Source organism: Electrophorus electricus, chromosome 21, assembly GCF_041902795.1.
Source record: "Electrophorus electricus isolate QZ-2024a chromosome 21, ASM4190279v1, whole genome shotgun sequence".
In the NCBI taxonomy this organism is placed as follows: domain Eukaryota; kingdom Metazoa; phylum Chordata; class Actinopteri; order Gymnotiformes; family Gymnotidae; genus Electrophorus; species Electrophorus electricus.
In genome coordinates this window covers 12787501-12815227 of record NC_137517.1, presented here as the reverse complement: position 1 = coordinate 12815227, position 27727 = coordinate 12787501, and the positions used below count along the sequence as shown (strand labels likewise).

At 39.1% G+C, this 27727-nt stretch overlaps 2 protein-coding genes across 2 annotated transcripts in view; both read left to right on the top strand.

Annotated features, from left to right (window-relative positions):
- Positions 1-2134: 2134 nt before the first annotated feature.
- LOC145652999 (uncharacterized) lies at positions 2135-24287 on the top strand. Its single transcript, XM_081704872.1, has 6 exons — positions 2135-2227; positions 19259-19365; positions 23130-23187; positions 23449-23653; positions 23823-24214; positions 24267-24287. The coding sequence occupies exons 1-6, from the start codon at positions 2135-2137 to the stop codon at positions 24285-24287; spliced, it is 876 nt and encodes a 291-aa protein (XP_081560998.1).
- A 793-nt stretch (positions 24288-25080) lies between these two features.
- Positions 25081-27727, top strand: part of LOC145652836 (NLR family CARD domain-containing protein 3-like) — a 2759-nt gene continuing 112 nt past the window's right edge. The window contains exons 1-2 of the mRNA XM_081704541.1: positions 25081-25591; positions 26226-27727. The exon at positions 26226-27727 is cut by the window's right edge and continues 112 nt beyond it. Coding sequence (XP_081560667.1) covers positions 25122-25591; positions 26226-26295 — 540 coding nt within the window. The 5' untranslated portion in view covers positions 25081-25121 and the 3' untranslated portion in view covers positions 26296-27727. The remainder of the gene's footprint in view (positions 25592-26225) is intronic.

The window sequence follows — 27727 nt, the reverse complement described above, 5'->3', positions numbered from 1 at the left end:
GCAAATGGATGTTACTCCTGTAGCAGGGGTGAATAAGGGACAAGACCCTCCTTTCTTAGAGTCCACAGTTTCTGTTTGAAGAATGAAGAGTTAATGTCTTTGAGTGACAGCAATCCTCACCAAGGTGTGAAGGGGGAAGGGGAGGCGAAGCTATCAAATGACTTCACAACCAATGTCCAAGCACGAGCGGCGTGATTGGCAGCTGTTTCAACAAATAGAGGACGCTTAGATGAATACGCAGACACCTCACCTGCCTTATTTGTTTACCCACTACGTGAGTTTGAAATATGCGCACTGCTTTGTGTTCTAAGCCAGATGAAGTGTAGCACATGCGAGTGAAGCTGTTTGGCAAAACTGATACAGTAATCCATATTGTTTTTACTTAACTTGATTACCAATACTAAGGGACATCATGGAAAGGAACAGGCTTATTCTAGCGGAAGTTTATGTGGAGTTCTTTGGGTGCAGTTATAAGATGGAAGCTGAGAGACGGTTCAGTGGCTTCTAGCATGGATTAGCTTCAATGTTTGCATTGCAAAGGACTGGATATTTCCATTCACTGCTGAAAATATTCACAATCCTCCTACAAAATGTAAGTATACATGAGAAAGCATACTATTTCTTTACAGTATTACAGCACTATCCCAGCATAATCATTTAACATAATAACAATGAAGAATTTAATATTGTCTTTTAATAAGTGCATTGTACATTGAGCATTGTTGTGATGTTTTAGCAAAAAGAATATTGCACACTCAATGTATAGTGACTGACGACTTTGTGTGCATTTAGATGTCTAGGACACCTAGTAGAAAATGCTGTGCAGCTACTTGGTAATTTCATGTATATACTCAAGTGTTCAATTTATTAGACAAGACCCTGGTGAATCAGAATATGTAGAGCATGACTGAAAATGAATCTCCAGCATCAAAATACACATTCTAAACCCGCAAAATAAAAGTCATTTTGGTTTTTTTGACATGTTCTTCTGTATTAGAGGAGCTCAACTAGAAAATAAATGAGGGGTAAATAAGTCTGGATGTGAATGACTGTCATGTCCCAAGTGTTTACATCAATGTGACTCCTGAATCATTGTACTATGTGTACAATTTCTGATAACTAGTATTAAAGTGATCAAGTACAAATCATTTGAAAACTTAAATCACTTAAAACTGGAGGTGCATGTACAGGCTAAGTATCCACTTCCAGACTTATTCAAACATTGACCAACTCTGACATTAAAATGATCTCCTGTCATTATTTTCTCTACGATGTTCATATTCCACCCCTCTATCACCCATCAGTCTGTGCACCATCATACATTCACTCTTTCATTGTTGTTGTTCGTAGTAATTAAAATAAATAACTGTTGAAATAAAACTACATCTGGAATGTTAGTCTCTTCAGCCTTTATTGTCTATTATAAGTAGAGCTGGGTGATTAAAACTAGATGTCTTCAGACTCATGGATGATTCTCGATTATGATTATATATATATATATATATATATATATATATATATATATATATATATATATATATATATATATATATATATATATATATATCTCCTTATGTAATAATTCTAAGAAAATGTATTATTAATTTTTAGTTATATCCATTCAAAAATACCTTTATTGATGTTTTTTCCTCATGTGAAATGTCACTACACTGTGCATCATTACATCAGGATTATAGCTACTATAACAGTTTATTAATTAGAATAAATTAAATCATTTTCACAAATCAGATGTTTATATACACAAACCACAACAAAGAAACAGTCTACTATTTCACCCTAAACACCCTCCTACTACTGGGTGCAGGCTACAATCTCTTATGTAGTGATTTAGATACAGTAAACTAAAATATGTAATAATAACACTAGGGAAGCTTAAAAGTGAAGGAACTGAACCAGTTAGGAAGACAAGCAAGACTGGTGTTAATAAGAAATGTTTTACCAGCCAAAGCATGTGCTTTTGTGAATATAAGGATGTGTATTTCACAGTGCAGGGTGAGGTAATAAAATGATATTGTACGCAGAAGAATATGGATGGTTGGCTTCAGCATAAAGCCTCAGAAGGCTTCTTTGACAGGCCTCTAGGGGCCTCAGTTGAGGGATCCTTGGTTCAAGGATGGGACATCCCAGCCCAGCACCGGAAGAAAGAATATGGGCATCTGGTGCTATGAAAAAGGATCACCAGAAGAAGCAATATGGGCACCTGGCGGTAGGAAATAAGATCGCCTTTTTAAAAAAAATAGAAGTAGTTTAGGTTGAACATAATGATACCAAGAACCAGTTGGTGTAAGTATTGAATATCAATTTGCATATATTGAATAATGTATGATTTGAACATAATAGTGTAAACCTGGAAAAGTATTATAAATGTCACGGGACGCCCCCCCCCCACACACACACAAGTCACATGGTACGGCCTGCCGTGTGCAGGGGGTTTAATGTTTGTAACCACGCCCTTTGTAATTGTATGCACCTGTATGGGGCTTAATGTCTTGTCTCTTTTGTCTATTTAAATCTCTGATAGTGTGTGTACTGTGTTGGTCATTGTTAGTCTGCTGTTAAATGTAAAATGCGTATGTAATCTTCGTTCAATGTTACTAGTGTCTGTGTTTTGTTACGTGTATGAGTCATGTCTTTCCTTCATGTTGTATATGAGTGCCACTATTGTTGTTTGTGTCTTTTGTTAATAAACGCGTCACTTCATCGAGGGACTCTGTGCATCCTGCTCCACGCCCATCAGCACTCAGGCCAGCAGATTCGTTACAATAAAAAAATTTAAATGGTTATGTAAGTGTCCTTGAAGAAAATATATAAAGGTCATGCCCACCTGACACTGTTAGACATTCTCCGGACAATGCCTCGTTTGTAACATTGAATTTAGGAAAATCTATGAACACCATTAATTGGTGGCTGTACCACAGGGATCAATTGGATTGACTGGCAACGGACCCACGCCGTCAGCAGGACAAAGCACCAGCTGACGGACAACCCAAAGCTGCACTGTTCTGTGGGTCTGAATCCACACGCGCACTACCAAAGGTACTTAAATCCCTGTTAAAACATTCTGCATAGGTGGTATTCAGACCTGGTCCACAGAGCTTTGTAGTCAGGTTTTGGGGGTCTTAAGGGTGCAGACTGGGAATTGAAGGAGTGAGAATTGTTTGCTAAAAATATAAAATAACAAAAAATGGAGTAACAGTTAGAAAATCAACCGGTAAAAGTGAAAATAGTTTCACAAAAACTTACTGTAAAGGGAAATAGTGAAAAAAAAAAACAGTTGAATAAAGAAAGATAAAGTAAAGAAAAATGTGCAGTGAATAAAGAGAATAAAGAGAAATAAATAGAGCTCCAGAGAAAAAAAGCGCTCAAGAGATGAATGTTAACAGGTATGTTTGTTCCAGTTGTTTCTGTATAAATGTGACCACAACAAGTGAAGTAAAGAAAATGTGCAGAATAAAGAGAATAAAAGAATAAAAGAGAATAATGAGAATAAAATAATAAAAGAATAAAAAGAGAATAAAGAGATTAAAAGAATAAAGAGAAGAATAGTAGATCTCGTGAGTAAAGCAGCACTAAGAGAAAAGTGTTAAATGTTTTGTCTGTAAAAACTGTGTTTGTGTTGATGTGGCCATCGCGAGTTAACAGATTATCAACAATGACGTATTGTACGACGCATACCAGCATAACAGTTTTTTCTGGGTTATAATTAAGATTATTTTGGTTTGGTCGTTTAACAAAGGAAGTGAATGGATATGCAGACAGATCTGTCTAAACGTCATTAATAATATCTCATTATAAAATGCGTGCATGCAAAACATATAGACATTGTTTTAGTAATAAATATAAAGTAAATGATAGAGGTATCGTATATAAAACTGGTAACAGTTAAAGCAGTAGCGAGCATACATATGATGGACATTTTAAAATAGCAGCAATAGGAGAAGAGTAAAGTTAAAATATACAGGATAAGAAATTTAACCAGAGCGAGTGGCGGTTAATAGTATTTTTGGAACAGTGAATATCTAATTTACCCAAGTAAGTTCTGGCTAAATCAATATTCAATAATCAATAAGCAGTTAAATCTAACAAAATAACTTAGAATCAAGTGAATAGATTTGCGACTAAAATAATCACATGGATAGCAATTTGTTAAATGAGATGCAGGGAGTGCAAATGCATTTTTGGCTTGAGAAAATATATAGAAACTCTGCAGGTGTGGCGTGTCGGAAATCGCTAGACTTAATAAATGTTAAATTGTATCGGCTGACTAAGTGACATAAATTGGATGAATAAGGAATAAGGAGGATTTGGAAAAGGGCTCTGTTGGCTGCAGTTGTTGTTTAGCCAAGTGCCTGTAAGAGCAACAGTTGGAGTGGAGCGGTTGCCATGGGGACCGTTTGAACCACCGCCAGCGCTGGATGATGGGAGGCGGTGTGTAGGGTTAAAGATTTGAATAATGACAGACAAGAGACAGGTTTACTGGGATAGAGGGCTGGCTACGTCCATATTGGTGAACAGAATTAACTCATTGAGCTCAGAGAATTGGAGGCAGACACCTGTGCAGAAAGCTACAACTGTAAGAAAAAAAGTATTACTGTGATGAATTCCACAGTGTGTCCTGATTATTTTTATTGTACAGGAGGAAAAATGTGGGAAATTTCACAAGGAAATGTTGTAGGATTTGGATTATGGATTACACTGAACCTGTTATATTTCAACTTTTAACAATACCCATTATTTTGACAACTCCAATGGAACTTTTGTAGAACAAGACCTGGTTAATCATGCACGTCTCATGCAGAAATATGATGGTGTCGTAATTCCGGATGCTCATTGGGTATGTGGGGGTAAGAGTCATGTTGATTGTGTCATTTCCTATGGTTCCTGTACCTGAAGCTGTACTTCCCACACAACGATGCTTATCATTGTGTTCAGCAACGTGAGGCACCGAAGGGTAGTTTGGATGATAAAGTATCATTGATGCTATTGGAGTTCATAGGGGGGCTTCGGATTAATTTAAGGCTAGAAATCAAATTGCTGCGGGATCTGAATCAATTCTCTGGTGGTTTACTATAAACAAAACTATTGATTGGATAAATTACATATACTATAATCAGCATCATTTTAATAATTATACTGAACAGCAGTGGCGGTGCAATTGGAAGCTATGTCATTAATGACCTGGCAAAATCGTATAGCTCTGGATAAGTTTTTGGCCTAGAGGGGAGGTGTATGCGTTCTGTTCGGAGAATCCTGCTGTAATTTTATTCCAAATAACAGTATTAACATAATTTATAAACTGAAGTAACTGTATAACCTAAGATATTTGTGTGATAATATAAGAAACCTTCGCCATGCCCAATGGATGTTGGCCACATAAGTAAGAAAAGAATGTTACAGGGCACGCAGTTAAATTCAATAGTTCATATTAGAAATAATAAACTAAAGCCACAACATTGTTAACATTTATATAAAACAATGACACATTAAATAGAGACAGCGGGACAATAGTGCATGACAAAGTCATGAAAGGGGGGAATGAGGTGATCAAATGTTTTGGGGCAAAGGAAAGGCCAAACGTTAATCTGTATTTTCATGAGGCGATCTGTGATCTAATTAAAATAGGCTTTGAAGCTCCCTGTCACACGTGCAGAGTGGTGCAAGACTGTCTGAAAGCATAAAGATGAATAATGTTTCTGGGGAATCTTAAGGTCAGAGACCTTTTTGAGTCTATATGTGCAAAACAGAGGCTCTGATGCAGGTGGTTTCAAGGCCTCTGTATAAGTCTAAGGCAGATCACACTGGATTGTTCCCATGAGAAATAAATTCATTAGTGTTGGAAAAGATCTGTTTTTAAAAGACTAGAAAGCTTCCATAAACTGTAAAATATGGTCTTTAGCACTTTTCTTATAGATGATTTCAGTCTTACATCAAATAGTGAATTCCACTACATGCACAATGCTACATTTTCAGGGTGGGTGTGGCCTGGGATGATGGGAAGGTGGAGCCCAGTGTCATATCTTTTCATGGGGACCAAAATCCCTGACGGCGCCCCTGAGTCAGCTTCAAAAGCTTCCACAACCAGCATTGCTCTAAGGGATTATTAAGAGTACACCACCCACTTTAATTAAGAGAACACCACCCATTTTAATTAAGAGTACACAACCCACTTTAATTAAGGGAACACCACCCACTTTAATGAAGAGTACACATAATTCAGCCTCTTTATAACTGAGTGAATCTTAGCTCAACCAGCTGGAGTTTTGGACACACTATTTTGTCATCGATAAGATTTTATTGTGGTCCATTTTCCTGTTGAAGAGACTCTTGGTCAGAGTCAGATGGCTCAAACATGGAGCTAAACCACACTGATCCTGCCAGCTGTTTCTCTCACGCAGCAAGCAGGATCAATGTGGTTTAGCCCAATGTCTGAGCCATCTCTCACTAACACTGGGATGTTTACATTGCCAGGGAGACACCACTATTAAACATTATGTGAACAATATGAATGTAAACATGTCACTAACATCTACACATGTGCACACAAACATATACCTGTAGGGCACTATGCTTGTTCTCATCCTAATACCTTTTCACTTATGAGGTCATACTGACCTCAGCATGCAGAAACAACAGGCGATGACCCAGGTGTTCATTAATGCAAACCACAGGCTTTATAAAGCTAGGAGCCCCTCCCCTCTTTCTGTCCACAAATATCACACACCACAAGGCAGACGAGCACTGCTGGGCATATACAGTGCCTGGCCAAAAAAAAGGTCACACACTCTAAAATTTCGTTGGACCGCCTTTAGCTTTGATTATGGCATGCATTCACTGTGGCATTGTGTCCACAAGCTTCTGCAATGTCACAACATTTATTTCTGTCCAGAGTTGCATTAATTTTTCCCCAAGATCTTGTATAGATGATGGGAGATTTGGACTACTGCACAAAGTCTTCTCCAGCACATCCCAAAGATTCTCAGTGGGGTTCAGGTCTGGACTCTGTGGTGGCCAATCCATGTGTGAAAATGATGTCTCATGCTCCCTGAACCACTCTCTCACAATTTGAGCCTGATTAATCCTGGAATTGTCATCTTGGAATTGCCGTGCCGTCAGGGAAGAAAAAATCCATTGATGGAATACCCTGGTCGTTCAGTATATTCAGGTAGTCAGCTGACCTTATTCTTTGGGCACATAACATTGCTGATCCTAGACCTGACCAACGGCAGCAACCCCAGATCATAGCATTGCCCCCACAGGTTTGTACAGTAAGCACTAGGCATGATGGGTGCATCACTTCAGCCATCTCTTTTCTTACCCTGATGCGCCCATCACTCTGGAAGAGAGTAAATGTGGACTCATCAGACCACATTACCTTCTTCCATTGCTCCAGAGTCCGATCTTTTTGCTCCCTAGCAAATTGAAGCCATTTTTGCCGGTTAGCCTGACTGATAAGTGGTTTTCTTAAGGCTAAACAGCTGTTTAGTCCCAATCCCCTGAGATCCCTTCATATTGTGCACGTGGAAATACTCTTACTTTCACTATTAAACATATCCCCGAGTTCTACTGTTGTTTTCATATGATTTGATTTCGGCACACCTATTAACTGTGTAAGGTTGTGATCATACACATATATGAGGATATTACCTGTGAAAGGTTGTGATCATACACATATATGAGGATAGTACCTGTGAAAGGTTGTGATCATACACATATAAGGATATTACCTGTGTAAGGTTGTGATCTTACACATATATGAGGATATTACCTGTGTAAGGATGCGATCATACACATATATGAGGATATTACCTGTGAAAGGATATTACCTGTGACATCTAGTTTTAATCACCCAGCTCTACTTATAGTAGACAATAAAGGCTGAAGAGACTAACATTCCAGATGTAGTTTTATTTCAACAGTTATTTATTTTAATTACTAGGAACAACAACAATGAAAGAGTGAATGTATGATGGTGCACAGACTGATGGGTGATAGAGGGGTGGAATATGAACATCGTAGAGAAAATAATCACAGGAGATCATTTTAATGTCAGTGTTGGTCAATGTTTGAATAAGTCTAGAAGTCGATGCTTAGCCTGTACATGCACCTCCAGTTTTAAGTGATTTAAGTTTTAAAACGATTTGTACTTGTTCACTTTAATACTAGTTATCAGAAATTGTACACCTAGTACAATGATTCAGGAGTCACATTGATGTAAAGACTTGGGACATGACAGTCATTCACATCCAGACTTATTTATCCCTCATTTAGGTTCTATTTGAGCTCCTCTAATACAGAAGAACATGTCAAAAAACAAAACAAAATGACTTTTATTTTGGGGGTTTATAATGTGTATTTTGATGCTGGAGATTCATTTTCAGTCATGCTCGACATATCCTGATTCACCAGGGTCTTGTCTAATAAATTGAACACTTGAGTATATACATGAAATGACCAAGTAGCTGCACAATATTTTCTACTGGGTGTCCTAGACATCTAAATGCACACAAAGTCATCAGTCACTATACATTGAGTGTGCAATATTCTTTTTGCTAAAACATCACAACAATGCTCAATGTACAATGCACTTATTAAAAGACAATATTAAATTCTTCATTGTTATTATGTTAAATGATTATGCTGGGATAGTGCTGTAATACTGTAAAGAAATAGTATGCTTTCTCATGTATACTTACATTTTGTAGGAGGATTGTGAATATTTTCAGCAGTGAATGGAAATATCCAGTCCTTTGCAATGCAAACATTGAAGCTAATCCATGCTAGAAGCCACTGAACCGTCTCTCAGCTTCCATCTTATAACTGCACCCAAAGAACTCCACATAAACTTCAGCTAAAATAAGCCTGTTCCTTTACATGATGTCCCTTAGTATTGGTAATCAAATTAAGTAAAAACAATATGGATTACTGTATCAGTTTTGCCAAACAGCTTCACTCGCATGTGCTACACTTCATCTGGCTTAGAACACAAAGCAGTGCGCATATTTCAAACTCACGTAGTGGGTAAACAAATAAGGCAGGTGAGGTGTCTGCGTATTCATCTAAGCGTCCTCTATTTGTTGAAACAGCTGCCAATCACGCCGCTCGTGCTTGGACATTGGTTGTGAAGTCATTTGATAGCTTCGCCTCCCCTTCCCCCTTCACACCTTGGTGAGGATTGCTGTCACTCAAAGACATTAACTCTTCATTCTTCAAACAGAATCTGTGGACTCTAAGAAAGGAGGGTCTTGTCCCTTATTCACCCCTGCTACAGGAGTAACATCCATTTGCTTGCATATTTTGTTATTTTATGAATGAAAAGAACACGTGTTTTGTGCAAAGACGTGAGCAAGCAAATGAAGAGCTTTACTAGCATTCTAGATACTTTTTAAACATGCCAAGCAATTGCTTTGATGGTAATTAAATTAATAATAACAATAATAATAATAATAATATATTACGGGTCTACACAGTCACATTTACTAAACCAGACATACTTGGTCAGGCTTAAGCTTCCCTCCTGATATTATCACTTGTTTATTTTACTGTATCTAAATCACTACATAATAAATTGTAGCCTAAACCCAGTTGTAAGAGGGATAAAAAAGACTATTTCCTCATTGTGGTTTATAACTATGACTTGTGATCACTTTGATACTTATGATACTGAATTTAGCGTAGCAATAAACGTCCCTGATGTGTGAAAATTATTTAATTTCTACTCATTTAGCAAACTATTATAGTAGCTATAACTTTGAGACTGCAAAACCCTGATTTAGTGATGTAGAAGCGTTTCACATGAGGAAAAACTATCAAGAGGTATTGTTGAATTTATTTTGATTTAGCTAAATTTATTTATTTTTCCTACATTGCTTTTATACTTGCACAGTTTTGTTGTACTTGCATAATTTTGAGTCTCTTAAGGATCTTTAAAAGAAATAAACTTGCTGACTTTTTGCAAGTTTGTCTTGACTGCTGCAGAATGCTATTATTTTTGGACATTCAAAATTCATTCTAATAAATAAATGTTGCATGGAATTGTCCAATTTTTAATTATTAGTATGTAAGGGTGTAAAAAAATTAAATCATAATGAAGAATCATCAATAAGTTTGAAAAAAATCTATACTCAGAATGTAGTTTTATTTCAACACTTATTTTATTTTAATTACTAAAAACAACAACAATGAAAGAGTGAATGTATGATGGTGCACAGACTGATGGATGATAGAGGGGTGGAATATGACCATCACAGAGAAAATAATCACAGGAGATCATTTTAATGTCAGTGTTGCTCAACGTTTGAATCGCCGTAGTGTTTTGACAGCCTTTGAAAGCATCTTATTCATCTTATATGATTTCTCTAGTTTTGGTTTCTTCAGCTTGTTCTGCATTTTGAGGTTTTCATGATGGCAGAACTAAAGAAAAATAAATAAATAAATAATTTACAAATGTGCAAAAATCCAAAATAATCATATTATTCGTATGTGTCAATCAAAAAAACATAATTTAGTCCAATATGAAGTTCTTCCAGTAAATAGACTTAGCTAACAGCTAAATGAATTTCACTTCTTACTGGTGTGGTACTTATGAAAGATGCAAAAAGTGGTAAATAACTCCTACTCTGTCGTGGTTCTGTTCTTTAGAGACATCTGATAAAGATGTCAACAGTTTACTGGCCTCTTCTAGAGTTGTCTGAGTGACATTGATGATGTATAAGAGGCTTCTGAGCAGGTTCTGGTCCACTGGCTGAAACAGACATGAAGGATGAATATTTCCCACTCGCCCTCCGCTGGGCCTCTTTATCCTTCAATAATCCTCACAGTCAGTGACAAATGGTCCATTTGAAATAGGAAAATCAGCTCAGTGAAAATTATCCATGAAATGTGACGATTAACCAATTGAATCTGTGTGTCGCGTGCTTGGGCTCACGTGGACCTGCATGTGATGTCGGCCGTGGGTCTGCAGGCGTTGCTGGATCAGTTCACTCGCGCGACTGATCAGACCCCTCCCCTCACACATCTGTTCCAGCAGCGTGTCATAGTTCTCACGTGGAACCAGGACGTGGAGGCCATGAACATGGGCCCTGGAGGAGAGGCAGGGCTGGGCAGGATCTGAGCAGCAGATCAACGCTTTGATCACTGATCTGAAGCTGCTCTTGCACACACTGCCACTGTTCCTCCCAGAATGGTCCTTCTTTACTGAAGCTACGAGAGCAAGATGAACAAGAGTGCATTAATGTGACATGAATACACAACACAAAACAACAAAACAACGATGTGTAACGGTAAAGAGGTTATTAAAAGTATACCTTCCACACCTCCAGTCATTTCTGTAATGTGCATCTGTTTTCTGACAACCTTTCATTAAATGGTGCCACTTAAAACACCTTGCAGGTGTAACTGTACAAATTCTATTAAGTCATTATCTTTCTGCTGAAGTCATTTGTTACACCTTCATTAAATCATTACACTCACCACCATCTTCATCTACTCTCAAGTGGAAATGGAAGACGTGATTTTTCAGGTTCCGCAAGTGAACATTTTTAGTAAATGAGGATAGCTTGGCTAATTCTGGATTGTGTCCCCGTGTTGTAGAACTGGTGTTTGCACCTCGCTCAGCGGCCTGCAGATGTCTGTACAGGTCCTGGGTCCTCCTGATAGTCTCCAGCAGTGGTGGTTTCAGTTCATGAATCTCCAACATATGCTGCTCCACTGCTGATAAAACCACATCAGGAGCTTCTTATATTTTTGTCAACAGCATTTTTAATAGTTATAATGCAAACAATTATGTACAGGGTATTAAAATAAGAAAAATCTTTAGCAGCAGGTTACAAGGTTGTTATAGATATATGTTACATCTATATTTGGTTTTTCACTTTGAAAATAACTTAGCAAGAGTAGTTTGACAAAAATGAAAGACCCCATCAGTCCCACAGTGCAGAGTGTACCTTGGATCTGGTATGTAGGATGTGTGAAGGCCTCTGTGTATCTCAGGCGTTGTTTCAGGAGCTGACTTTCTCTCACACTCTCCTGTAGCTGCCCAGACATGAGCTAAGATCATCACAGAGAGACAGAGTGTTACAAACCCCAGGAATCACGCTCAGCCCTGCACTGCCACACCTACCTCTTCCCACACACGCCTCCAATCTGGTTTACTGGAATACTAGCACACACCTGATCATTGTTTCTCTCATCACTGCTCCCTTACTTAAGCTCCCCTCCCTCACACTCACGTCATGAAGTATTGCCAACCTTATTTTGCATACCAAGTGGTTCAGTTATGGTTTTGTCTTTCTGGTTTTCGACTTCTGCCTGACCCCTGGACACCCCTGGACTCTGCCCCATGTTATGGACCTTGAATCAACAGGACTACGAATACCTGCCTGACCCCTCTGATCTGTTTGATTTCACTATAAAACCTCTTGCAATTGGATCCTCTTCCTTGTATGTGTGTGTGCCATCATAAACACAGAGAAACCAGTAGTTAGAAATAATGACTCCAAACAAGGATCAGAGCCCTTATACTGAAATAATCAGAAATGTCTTATGTTGGGTAAATTATATTATACATTTTATTGTCTAGGACAGCACTAGTTGCATCACTTCCCTTTCTAAACCTTAGTTTAGCTCCTTAGTCTGAATATAAACATGAACAAAGTAAATAAACATCAAATTCAGAGTGTGAGATTCAATAGAGTCAATTCAACTTAAGGAACCATTCTTTGCATCCAGACTAAACCTAGTCTTAATCTTTAGAGTACTGGTCCATTATATCAGATGAGTTGTGAATCAGGTGTATTTTTAGTATGTTAAAAACACTAAACTCCGCCCTGCACCTGGTCTGACTGAATGAAACGTCGGGTTGCTACCTGGAGCTGCTGCTTTCTGTTCTCAAGCTGTAGAATGAGTTTGCCCACATCAGATTCCAGATTATTCAGCTCTGATGTGGTCTCTGCTAGCGCAGCATCTTTCTCAGCTAGATCCTGGATGTGACCTTCCAGAATGTCATGCAGCCCCTGCTCACACACAACAACAATCACCCTCATAAATGCACACACCCCCTGCTGCAGTGTTACTCCCTGCTGCCCCCGTCTGGTGTGATGAGGAATATTGGTGCAGAGTCCTTCTTTTGCAGGGGTCAGAGTTCAGGCAGGGGTTAAATGAGGCTCCAAGCTTCACAGACATTTTGTATAAAGCTGAGGAGTGTGTCTGGTAAAGGTGTCGTTCCCTTTCAGACCTGTGTTTTAGTCCTTTCTCTTTTCACACTTTTGTTTTAAACCACAAGAAAATGTTTATAATAAATGTGCAGATAATATGCTTAGTGAGCTCTATAGGTCTTTTGTATTAAGAGCATATTTTTGGACGCCTGTTTTTACCTGTAGGTTGCCATGTGTTTGGAGACACCCACCTGAATCTGTTTCTCTTTGTCCTTCAGGGCCTGTTGGAGGTCGTTTTTACTGGCCTCATGTTTGATTTTGGTCTCATGCAGCTCAGAGTCTTTCAACTCCAACAAGTTCTTCAGATCCTAAATAGAGAGAGAGAGAGAATACATAGAGTACAAATATACTAAACATTTAGTTCAAATGGATTTCCCTATATAGTATACAATTTATAATTTTTAATGTATTCTCATAGCCGAATTAAAACATTAAAGTTTTAGTGTCTTAAAGTAACAGTTTAATAAGCATACATGTATGCAGGAACATGCACCTGCACACACATACACACTCACACGTATGTCATCCTCTTTCAGGGTGGTGAGTGTGGAGTTGTGGGCGTGGCCAGGCTGGTGTCCACTGCTCTGATTGGTGCTCCTGTTCCTCAGCTGATTGATTATGGTGTTCTGAGCCTTGAGCTCCCCCTGCAGCTGTTCTATGTACCTGACAGCCATCACACACACACTCGATTAGGCTACATTTTATTTCACATGTTCATTTAGAACTATGAGATGGACTCTCTGCACACAGATTCATCTTGGAATTACATTCCAATTACATGGAACTACATGGAGAAACTCCACTGAAATCACTGTGACATTAGAATGGTGTGTGCCAGCTCAGGACTAGGTACTATAATATAATTGTCTTTTGCTAAGAATAAAAAACAAAGCATTTCTAAGGATAATTTCTTCTATAATTAAAGTACAGCAATTTACTAGCTAAGGATTATTATTGTTTAATGAAGGCCCTAAGGTTTAACTTAAGTGGTCAGAAATTAGCATTTAAAATGGAAATATGTCAAATAATTTTGTTGTTTTGATGTGGTTGTCCTGGAGAAACAGCCCGAGTTTCTAACTGGGAAATCTTCCATGAACAATGTTTCTTATCAGAATTAAATATAGGCCTGTACCGACCTGTGCAGCTCTTCAATGGTTTCCTCTGATTGGCTCTGATCCTCAGAGGGCGGGTCTTGTAATGTGTAGGCTTGTAGCTGGATCTCTAGCTGTAGGCGGAGCGTCTTCTCTTGATGGAAAAGCGCTTCCATCTTCTCCAGTTCCTCTCTGCACCTGCTCAACTCCTGACAGGTGGATGAAGAGCATTACGTGAAATGAAGAAATAATTCAATTCAAGACACGTGTCTGGTCCTGCTACTGCAGTAGCAGTTAAAACTATTCTACAAAGGAAGAGAATAAAGAGGCTTGGGCAGAATAATTTATGCATTTGAGAAGGTCAATTTATTGCCTTTTCAAGTTGTATTTAGATTTTTTAGCGCCCTCCCTTTATCTAGGTGCGGAGTGTGATTAACAAGTGTCCCCAGTCTCGTCCTCTCAATTAACCGGCTCTGATTACAAAAACTAGACTCGGGTCTCCTCACGTCTAAGTTTTGCTGCGTCGCCACTGGGAAACGCTCCTCTGCCGCGTTGTAAATCTGTTCTGTACAACTGCTGCACTTCTGCGAGCCGCCCTCATGCTTGAGGAAGCATATACGCATGCGCAGGTTAAAGTTGTCCTTCTGCAGCTCGGATATCGTCTGGATTAAAAAAAAGAGCAAACAGATCGGATTGATGTTCAGACAGACAAATATTATATTTTCAGCTTGGCAGTAAAATTGCATACCTGCGTCATTTCTTTTAGTGTCCACGTTTTGTTCCTGGTCAACAATTTCCCATGTTGAGAAAAACTCATCATGTTTCTCTATTGATTTAATTTGGCCTTTCACGATCGTTCCTGAATCCAGGGGATACACGGATAATATAAAATATTTTAGATATTTCTATAATTAACGGCGCACTTAATTTAATGATATAATAAATCATGCAAGTAATATTGATACTATTCCTGAAAACTATTAGAATATCCAATAATTCTGGTCGGACTATACCTTGAAAATCACCTTGTCCTCCTTCAGAAAATCATGTAGGTATTTAGTGTGTTGGAACGCTTTTAAATAACTTACACTTTCCTTAGGTTGTGATGTCATAATTACATTAATGCGTCTTAGTGGAACAGTTCACTGACGCAGTAACGCCAGCAGTGGCAATTTGACTTTAAGTGTCTGACTTTTATCAAGCAGTAAAACCATTGTCATGCCTCTGATAAACCTGATCAGGAAGGAGACGTAACGGAAACCACAAGGTGGTCAATTTTAGAACTACAGATATTAGTGGTAAATAATGTGGCTAATGAGTGAATTTGTACTCTACCAAAGTTGGTTACTAACACTAAATGGTAGCAGATTGGTAATTTTCCTTTATATAGCAGAGCATATTACTGTAAGTTCAAATAATATTATTTCTTTATCTATTTGAGCAAATTCCCGAGTCATACATATTATACAGTATAAGAACAATATGTGTTAAATACATTCATATTTGTTTTGTGAAATGGCACATAATATTATGTATATGAAAGTGCCGCAATTATTTTAAAGTTCTAACTGTTTTATAATAACATTTGTATCATGATCATGGATGACTTTCCTTTTCATTCACAGTTAATAATAATGAAATTAAAGAATTGTGTTCTTGTGCGCAAGAACACAAAAACATTCGCGAGAGTACAGTATGTTTGTGTGTGCAGAAGAGCAAGTTTGTGTAAGAGCAGGATATATCTAAACACGTGCAAGCAGTTTTGTAGCAGAGCAAAGTAAATGTAAGCGAGAGCAGAGCAAATATGAGTGAGCACATGTAGATTTTGCATGCGAGCAAAGGAGATCCGTGAATGCTGCGAGTTACACGTCAATACTGTGTGAATTTTTTTTTTAACAAAACAGATGTTTGATTTTGCACTTTTGCCAACACCAGATTAATGCAGATTATGTCCCTTGTGGTGTTTTGACCTTTTATTCAGAATTTTTGTCTGAAGTCCCTTAAAACATTCACTTATGTCTACAGCTCCATCATAACCTTGACCTTAGATGTTACCTACTAGTAAACAGATCTGCCTGATTAACGTCTTTGGCTCGTCTTCTTCTCAGATACATGTCTGTGCACAAACTAAACGTTCACATACTGTCTTATACCACTACATCACTGGGCATGTGAACTGGACATGGCGATCAGCAGGGGAGAGACCCAAGATACCATTTGAAAATGGTTTATTCAAACACTCAAAATGGTTTGAACTGTCATATCAGGGGAGTGTATGCTAGAAACGAAACTTAATGACAATAAATAGTCATTTTATATAGAGTTTGTGAGCACAGAATAGGTATTACACACAAACTAATAACCTGTCTCTCTCTCTCTCTCTCTGTGTGTGTGTGTGTGTGTGTGTGAGTGTGTGTGTGTGTGTGTGTGTGTGTGTGTGTGTGTGTGTGTGTGAGTGTGTGTGTGAAAACCTAAGTAAACGTCTGCTCAGAACAGCTGTGCTGTATAAGCTCCATGACAAACAAAATTCTCCCACAGTCCAAATCCAGTGCTAATTTACTGTCACTGTTCTACGCTATTCTGTGTTATTTAAATACAGTTCTATACTGTAGCTCTGATTTCTCTCTCCCGCAGAAGGTTGGATAAAGTGTTGTGACTGGTCACAGCAATTATCCTTGACAAAACCGGTTCAGTCCGGTTTAACGCGAAAGTGAAATTTTTGTGCTCCATTTTAAGAAGCGGAATGCAAATATCTTTAGAAAACAAAGCCGTTGAGTATCTGAATCTGAGCTGTCAATCAAGAATTATATGAACTTATACTACTCAAAGAACAAGTTCTTAAATTTAATATTAACAGAATTGAATATTAACAAGGTTAATGTCTGAAAACGTAAAGCTTTTAGCCGCTATTCTGTTGCAGTAGGTGTCTTCGTTTACGCGAAATAGAGCAATAGAACTGAAGTCGTCTGATTCAGAATAACCAAACTAAAGTCGTTCTAGGCTCATCTAAGAAATTGTTCCGAATCAACATGTTTACATGAACTGTATAAAAAGTACTAATAAACGCACTATATACTTCATATATTTCTATTTTGTCCTCTCAGCAGAAACAAACTGCGCAAATAGAACAGGCGTCGTACTGCAGGAAGTGTCACAAATGTCTCGGACTGTGAGCCAGTAGATCTAACAGTAAGTGTTTAGGTGTCCAACTAGATGTAGACTAGTTGTTTTATCAGGCTAAGACCGTGCTGTTTACACGATCATGTCGTAATTAGACTGACAGTGTGAGGTTAGTATTGTACCAATAGTGTGCATGTCAGTGTAACTAAAGAAGTAATATTTATAATATTTATTAGTAATATTATTAAGTGATATTTCGACACTGTTTCTTTGTATGACAGTGATTGAGTTAGTCTGTGACCCACTATGCCCTTATAGAACACATTTTTCCTGCCTCTGTCTTCTTTTCCACTTTGGAGTGATACTGTTCACTACACCCACGTTTTTGAGTTTGTTTTAGTGCTGTAAGATTACAGTTTAAACTTTATGCATTATTTGCTCATTTTAATAAACTATATTTTGTACTTATAAAGTTAGTAAAGGTGCCTGTCTACACCAAAGCTCTTCAAAAACATGAATGACTGTTTCTCTTTTGAGAACACTAACCTCTCTGTGCTCACATGAGGATGTTTACATTTGCATTTATAAAATTTAGCAGACACTCTTATCCTGAGCGACTTACAAAGGTGCTTTATTTATGTTTTTTGTAGCGACACAACAAATCACTTCTGCAAGTCTCTCTGGACAAGGGTGTCTGCCATATGCAGTAAATGTAAATATTGTAATTGAATATGTGTTCTGATTATTAATCTGCATGTGCGTGTTTGCAGGTGTACAGCTATAATCTGTAGGAGGAGACATGACCGCCAAAATACGTGTCTCTGGGGAACAGCACACACAGAAAAGAGACAGGTGAGAGAACATAAATAAACATACTTGCAGTGCATAGGTTTGTGCACTTATTTACTTGGGATATCTGAATAAATCTATATTTATTGCATTTAGTAGATGTTCTTAGCCACACAGACCTCTTAAAAGTGCTTTGATATCCATTCACAAAACCCTTGAATAGTACCAGCAGGTAACAATCTTAAATCAGATACTGCCAGAAACAGTTGTCTCTACTGAGACAGAGACACAATGCATAATACAAAGATGAAAGATAAGTATAAACTTCAGAAAGTTTAAGACCAGCTTAATGTAATGTAAAGTTGCTCTCTGGTATAACTCTGGTCAACTTGAAGATCACTTAGTAAATAACAAGAAACATAATAACGAATTTAGTGTTTTCAACATCTTTGTATGAATTCTTTAAAAAACATTCAATAAAAATCGCAACGATAGACATAAATACATATTAATTTATATTTGCACCATTTATACACACATTAGTATTTTGGCCTTAAAATAATATCTTTTTAATTGTGTATGTTTGTCTGATTCAGGGTAAGAGATCAGACTCCCCGGAACCCAGCAGTGTATCCATGAAGAGTGACCAGTCAATGGACATTCCATTACAGTTCAGAGAGGGAGTGTATCCTACTGAACTCAGGTAAGGATGACGTAGGGAATGTGACTGTTCTACTGAGCTCAGGTAAGAGTGAGTCCTCCGCTTACACTTCAGAGAGGGAGTGTATCCTTCTGAGCTCAGGTAAAGATGATGTAGGGAATGTGACTGTTCTCCAGAGCTCAGGTAAGATGGAGTCCTCTACTTACACTTCAGAGAGGGAACGTGTTCTGATGAGAGGTGACGGTCTTGATAGACCATCGATAGAGATAAATACATATTAATTTATATTTGCACCATTTATACACACATTAGTATTTTGGCATTAAAACAATATGTTTTTAATTGTGTATGTTAGTCTGATACAGGGTAAGAGATCAGACTCCCCGGAACCCAGCTGTGTGTCCATGAAGAGTGACAAGTCGATGGACCCTAAACGTCAGTTCAGAGAGGGAGTGTGTCCTACTGAGCTCAGGTAAGGATGATGTAGGGAATGTGATTGTTCTACTGAGCTCAGGTAAGGATGATGTAGGGAATGTGACTGTTCTACTGAGCTGAGGTAAGCATGATGTAGGGAATGTGACTGTTCTACTGAGCTCAGGTAAGGATGATGTAGGGAAGGTGACTGTTCTACTGAGCTCAGGTTAGGATGATGTAGGGAATGTGACTGTTCTCCTGAGCTCAGGTAAGATGGAGTCCTCCGCCTACACTTCAGAGAGGGAGAGTGTTCTGATGAGAGTTGATGATCTCCTGGTTTAGGACAGTGTTCCTCACTCCTAATCCCACCTGATCAAACTCACTCAGCTCATTATGAAGCCCTTCATGAGCTCCATCAGTTCATCCATAGTTTTAGTTTTGAGGCCATGACACTAAAATATCTGCCCCTACAGAGACCAATCTTAACTTATGGATAGAGAGAAGACCTGCATCAGAAGACCTAAGTGTATGGGTGGAGCAGTATGGCTGTAGGAGTTCAGCTAAGTAGGGAGGTGCAAGACCATGCAGAGCTTTGAATGTAAGCAGGACGAGTTTATACTGAATGTGTTGACGGACAGGGAGCCACTGTAACTGATGTAGAATCGGGGTGTTGTGGGCTGACATTTTTTAACATCTAAGAGAATTCTGGGATGTAAATGAAGAGAGAGTTGCAGTAATCAAGATGGGATGTGATGAAAGCATGAACCAGAGTTTCAGCACCTTGTCTGGAGAGCATGGGCCTAAGTCTACTGATATTGTGACTGTAAAAAAAAGGCATTTTTAACCATTGACATGATGTGGGGTTCAAAGAGTGAGGAGTACACCAAAGTTCCCAAATGCAGTTGATGATTTGATCAAGACCCATCTAGACTGAGTTTAAAATCAGTTAATTTAGCGATTATGGATTTAGAACCAATAACTAAAATTTTATTTTGTAAGGATTTAACTCTAGGAAGTTTATGTTCATCCACTGTTTGAGATATTTGATACAAGAGAGTAAAGCAGGAAGTGGTAAGGTAGTGTTACCTTTGGTGCTACTATAAATCTGAGTGTCATCAGCATAACAGTGGAAACGGAGACCATGCCTGCGGATAATCTGACCAAGGGGCAACATATCGATTAAATAGGAGAGGACCAGGCACCGATCCCTAGAGAACATCTTGGGTAACGATAACAGTGTGTGATTTGTGTTTACCAAGTGTGACAAAATGTGATCTATTAGAGATATAGGAGATAAACCATTCAAGAACTGTATTAGTAATCCCAATGTCTGAGAGGCAGCTGATAAGTATGTTATGGTTTAATTGTGTCAAACACAGCACTTCTATCTAGAAGATCTAGAAGGAGGAGAACACACAGGGCACCAGAGTCAGTAGAGAGAAGGGGATCATTGAAACCATGTAACAGGGCTCTCTCAGTGTTGTGCGTAGTATGGAAGTCAGATTGGAAAGGTTCAAATAGATCCTGAGTATTTAAGAAAGATTGTAGTTGAGAGGCTGGAACCCTGAGTAGACAGGGGAGACTGGAAATGGGTCAGTAATTATCAAGTAGTGCAGCATTTAGTCCTGTTTTATAAAGAATGGCAGTTAAAGCTGAGGTTTTGAGAGCTGTAGGGACAGAATCCGAAGGGAAGCATTAATGAGAAGACATGGGAGAAATAGCAGAAGAACACTTAAGAAGAGGAGTTGGGGCAGGATCCAGCTGTAGGTAGATGAGCTGGATTTAGCTACAGTAGTAATGCTGTTACTGAACATTGCTGAGCTCCTCTTTTAATGACTAGACAAAAACAAACTCTCTTGATTACAGTTTAAGTTTCAAGTTTGGTTTATTTGTCATGTACATAGTCATACATAGTATAGTAATGGTTTGAGAGTGCTCTGTCCAAACTGAGGGAAAAAAACAGGGGTACATAAGGAAATATCTCTCTCTCTCTCTCTCTCTCTCTCTCTCTCGCTCTCTCTCTCTCTCTCTCTCGCTCTCTCTCTCGCTCTCTCTCTCGCTCTCTCTCTCTCTCTCTCTATATATATATATATATATATATATATATATATATATATATATATATATATATATATATAACAATGTATGTACAATATATGTATAATATGTTTATCAGGCTTTGCCAGAAATGTAGCACAAATGTTTATTCCATGGATCAGTGTGTGTATACATGTGCACATAGTCTGGATAATATTATCCTGGAACACATGTTTTAATCAGCCTAAGCTTAGGTCAACTAAGACACTATGTCACACTATAACAATCAGACTGTAATATTAACAGGATCATATCTAAGTAAGACAGTTGTAGACTAATATAAGATCATGGATTTACATGTAAACATAGATAGTGAGGGGTTAACACTTGTGTAACAGTTGATTAATCTGATTGTATTATTCCTAGAAATACAAAAATCTTGGTGTTATCTTTGATCCAGAGCTCAGATTTGATCAGCAAATAAATTCTGTTATTAGGAATAATTTTTACAAGTTCAGAGAAATTTCCCAAAATCAAATTTTTTGTTCATGCTTAGGAACAAGTCATCTACTCACTGGCACTCAGAGTTGTTCAGATCAGCTGTTGGCTGTTCTAAAATCTCGGCTGAAGCTGAAGTGTGACTGTGTCTGTTCCACAGTCTTGACTGAAGCTGAAGTGTGACTGTGTCTGTTCTACAGTCTCGACTGAAGCTGAAGTGTGACTGTGTCTGTTCTACAGTCTCGACTGAAGCTGAAGTGTGACTGTGTCTGTTCCACAGTCTCGACTGAAGCTGAAGTGTGACTGTGTCTGTTCCACAGTCTCGACTGAAGCTGAAGTGTGACTGTGTCTGTTCAGTTGCAGCACTGAGGCTGTGGAACAGTCCTTCTCTGAATATCAGCTCTGCTCCCTCTTGTGCAGATTTCAAACACTTCTTTTTACTCTGACATTTTCATTTCTCTGTCCATGTTTATGTTTGATGGCACATTTCCTTTTGTTTTACATTTCACAGGTTTTTGTTAAGATATTTTTCCTAACTTTCCACAGCACTTTGATCATTGCTGTTGTGGTAAATGTGCTCTATAAATAAAATGTACTTATTTTCTAACAAATCATCTTGTAAAGGAGCCCTTTTGTCTGTTTTGCTTTCCCGTGTCGTCCTTTGTTTATTGTTACATCTGTGTGTTGTCCTTCTCCCTGCTCCTCCCACCATTCCTGCCACTCCCCAGACTAACTCCACCCACCATTCCTGCCACTCCCCAGCCTAACTCCTCCCACCATTCCTGCCACTCCCCAGCCTAACTCCTCCCACCATTCCTGCCACTCCCCAGCCTAACTCCTCCCACCATTCCTGCCACTTTTCAGCCTAACTCCACCCACCATTCCTGCCACTTTCTGACCTAACTCCACCTGCCATTTCATCCACTTGTCCTTAGTCTCTGCATTGTTCTCTTCCCAGATTCCTCCATGTATATACTTCTCCTGTTTCCTGTCTTCCTGTTCTTGTTTGTTGACCTTTGTTTTCTTGTGGCTGGGTGTGTTTAGCACATTTGCTTTACTTTCACTTTCTATTAAATGCCTTTTTGAGTTTCTACACTCACACCTGCATCCTGATCCTTTCTGCTGCCGCACACTAGGCAGCATCACAGATCTATTATGAAATGCAGAAACACAAGTGTTGATAATATATAATCTTGTATAATATCTACTTGTCTGTATAATCATGTGTTGTGCAGGTATGAATGTGCTACATATTCCTCCATAAAGGTCTGTTGTGTTTGTCCACAGTGTACAAAGAGAAAAAGCAGAACTCACCTACAGAAAACAATTGGAGTCCATATTCAAGGTATGTAAGTGTGGGGGTGATTTCTAGTATATTTGGGGTTTAGGATGTAACAGAAGTAATAAGATTACTTTTTCCATTAAGTAATGAGTACAGTAATCCCATTACAATTTTAGATAAGTGATGAGTAATGCATTACTTTTTTTAAGTAACTACCCAAACACTGCCAGAATGTTCTCCATCATGAAACAAAATCATGTAGTGATCTCTCTCTGTAACATGGTGGTGTTTTTTTGATTGTCTGTTGCTGTTTTTCCTAACCAGGAGCTGGAGCACAAAGTCGTCTCTCTGGTGAAGAAGGAGCTGAAGAAGTTTAAGAAGCTGCTGAGTCCAGATTACCCAGCATGCTCTGAGAGAGAGATGGAGGATGAGGAGGATCAGAGCAGTGCCAGAGAGGGGGCGCTGAAGATCACACTGCATGTGCTGGGGAACATGAACCAGACAGACCTCGCTAACACACTACAGACCAGTAAGAGCTCTGGATCATGGCTTTATGATGACAGTATCACTATAACTAAATTTTGTCCTCTGTGTTTGTGCAAAGTGTTTCATGGTTTTGATAAATGGTTTTGATAAACTTCAACATCAAAGATAACAAGAAAATAAAATATTTGTGATCATGTTCTTCTGTTTATTAGAGCTATTCTCTGAATATCAACGAAATCTCAAACACAAACTAATGGATACATTTAAAAGAATTAATGAAGGAATTTCCCAACAAGGAAGCTCAACTCTTCTGAATGAGATCTACACAGAGCTCTACATCACAGAGGGAGGGAGTGGAGAGGTCAATAATGAACACGAGGTGAGACAGATTGAGACAGCATCCAGGAGACCAGCAACACAGGAGACACCCATCAAATGCAATGACCTCTTTAAAGACAAACCCATCAGAAGAGTGCTGACTAAAGGAGTTGCTGGAATTGGGAAAACGGTCTCTGTTCAGAAGTTCATTCTGGACTGGGCTGAAGGAAGAGCAAATCAGGACGTCCTCTTCATATTTCCACTTCCTTTTAGGGAGCTGAATTTGGTGAAGGAGAAAATGTTCAGTCTGATGGATCTGCTTCATCACTTTTTCCCAGAAACAAAACAATTACAATTAATACACTGTGATGCTTACAAAGTCATTTTCATCTTTGATGGTCTGGATGAGTGTTGACTTCCTCTAGATTTCCAGAACAATGAGAACTTGTGGAATGTAACAGAGTCGACCTCGGTGTATGTGCTGCTGACAAACCTCATCAAGGGGAATCTGCTTCCCTCTGCTCTCTTCTGGATAACCTCTCGACCTGCAGCAGCCAATCAGATCCCTCCTGAGTGTGTTGATCAGGTAACAGAGGTACGAGGGTTCAGTGACCCTCAGAAAGAGGAGTACTTCAGGAAGAGAATCAGTGATCAGATCCTGGCCAACAAAATCATCACACACATGAAGTCATCAAGAAGCCTCTACATCATGTGTCACATTCCAGTCTTCTGTTGGATTGCAGCCACTGTTCTAGAGAGAATGTTGGGTGAAGCAGAGAGTGGACAGATTCCCAAGACTCTGACTCAAATGTTCACACACTTTATGATCTTTCAGATCAAACACAAGGATAGAAAGTACCATGGAAACACTGACACTGATCCTCAACAGACTAAAAAGACAATTCTGGCACTGGGAAAACTGGCTTTCCAACAGCTGGAAAAGGGCAACCTGATCTTCTATGAGGAAGACCTAAGAGAGTGTGGCATTGATGTCAAAGTAGTGTCACTGTACTCAGGAGTGTGTACCCAAATCTTCAGAGAGGAGTCTGGGCTTCACCTGGGGAAGGTGTTCAGCTTTGTGCATCTTAGCATTCAGGAGTTTCTGGCTGCTTTATATGCATATCTCTCCTTCATCTCCAAAAAGGAAAAATGTGTTGAAACAGCAAAAGAAAGGTCTCTTTAAAAGATCAACCATGTCTGACTTCCTTATGAATGCAGTGGACAAGGCCTTACAGAGTGAGAACGAACATCTGGACCTTTTCCTCCGCTTCCTTCTGGGTCTCTCACTGGAGTCCAATCAGACTCTCTTACAAGGCCTACTGACACAGAGGAAAAGAAGCTCTCACAGCAAAGAGGAAACAGTCAACTACATCAAGGAGAAGATCAGGGAGAATCCCTCTCCAGAGAAATCCATCAATCTGTTCCACTGTCTGAATGAACTAAAGGATCATTCTCTAGTACAGGAAGTCCAGACATACCTAAGCAGAGGAGGTGACCATTGTCTCCATGGAGCCAGTCTCTCTCCAGCTCAGTGGTCAGCTCTGGTGTTTGTGTTGCTGAACTCAGAAGAGGAGCTGGATGAGTTTGACCTGAGTAAATATGACCCATCAGAGGAATGTCTACTGAGACTGCTTCCAGTGGTCACAGCATCCAGAAAAGCTGTGTGAGTATTTTCATTCATAAACACATTACTGCACTGGTGTTAGTACATCATGATCTCCATCATAAGGTACTTTTGTTAATTTGTAAGTGTTTCCTAAACTCCTTTGTAACTAATGTATCATGTACCCTAATTACTATTTAAGGTGTTAGCTGAACCACTCATTAATCCTAAAGAATTTACACACACACACACACACACACACACACATACATCTCTCTTTTACCCACATTAACATTCTCTTTCACATTTTCACAGCCAGTTATGGAAACAGATGCAGGCCAAGATGTAACATGTGTAAAACATAATAAATTTACCTGAATTAATTATAATTACAAAGATATTAGAGTAAATTCTGTTGTGTAGCCCAGTGTAGGTGAGAATGTGTAACTAACTTTAGAAAATTACTCATCTGAGTTGTATTTCTGAGCTGGTGTATGCAAAGTAGTCTTGTTTTTTTTTTCCACTTTTCCTGAACATGTTTCTGTTTCTGTGTGTCTGCCCTTTTTACCAAAGTCTGCTGTTTGGTCTTCCTAGTGCTGACCTTTGCCTGTTAACACTGTTTGCTTTTTGGACTGTGGACTGGTTGTTGTTCCTCGTATTTAAATGAGACTTTTTCCCATTTTATACAAACCAGCGCTGGACTCTGCTCCTGCCCTCCCGCTGACAGTGAGAACAAAGATGAGCACAGCAGTGGGGGAAGATGAGAACAAAACTACATAGACCAGAGTTTGGACTACAACTCAGAATAATGGGTTCAGTCTTCTGTATATGACCCATAATAGTCCACATATTCAAACCAGCTGATGGACAAACCTGAAAACATAAATACCTGTTGTGATGGTGGCGGCACAGAGGAAGCGAAAGGCAAGGTTGAGCCAAAGTGCTCTTTATTCTGCATTGTCAATACGTGAAAAACCACAACAAATTATCAACGATACTCAGTCCTAACACTCTGTGTAGCGATGTACAGGGTGGAAGTGAGAAGTCCGGCGTTCCACTAATGTGCAGCGCTTTCTCTCAGGACCTGTGAGTTTAAATAGAGAGAGAGAACACGGGACAGGTGAAGGTGATTAGTAGGCAGGGGACTGGGAACAAGGCAGGGATGTAGTGCGCTCCCTAGCAGGAGTGGGCGTGTCCCTCCTTCTGGATGCCCGGCCAACCGTGACACCTGGCAAATATAAGCAATCCCTTAAAACTGTTTAAAAAAAGAAATGACAGGTCTTCTCTCTGACTAGTCACTGTTGTGTCTGAAAATAATCATAGTTTACTAAGCAAGTCTTTACTAAATAAATAAATCTTTATTTATTTATCTTTGATCCATGTTTATTCAGTGAATACATGGTAATATTTTACATTTCCCTTGTTCAAGATTATTGAAACTGATATTGAAGGCCTTGCATAGTGTGTCTCTAAAAGAGCAACTTTGTTAAAGAGTAGCTTCTCGTCTTCTATTAATATGAGCTCCTGGCTGCACCCACAAACGCTGCTCTCTCAGGCTCAAGTGGTGATCTTCAGCTGGGTCCTGCCTGAGACACCCAGCAGATGCAGCAGGACTAGAGCAGGTGAAGGGTACTGTGGAGAGACAGGCTGAGGGGATGGAGATGGACATTCTTCTCCACACACATCAGTTCCTCCTCTTATCCTAAGAGACACTGATGAGCCAGTATATCCAGGGCTTTCTCCTCTTCTGGGGTTTGTGTGGATATCACTCCCCACTGCTCAGTGTGAACTGCCTGCACTTAATCTCTGCACAATATCATCACACTGCTTCTTTCTCTGTTACACAAACTAACAGTTTTGTTCAGTTTCCTCCACAGGAATATGGAACTCCATGATTATAAAATTGTATTCACCCTTCTGTGATGTTTAACAGGTTAAGGAGGATGCGGGGACGAGGCACGTTAAACATAACATACATTTTAATCATAAGCACAACTCAACACACACAAACACACTACATATGTCAAACACCGACAACCTTGACGATACGACACGAGACTTATATACACTCATGACAATTACACACAACAAGGATCAGGTGCACAACACAAGAGGGCGTGGCAATACGGACAGACACGCACACGCACACATTTGAGGGGTTAGGGGCTGTACCATGACACTTCTGTCTGTCCTCCA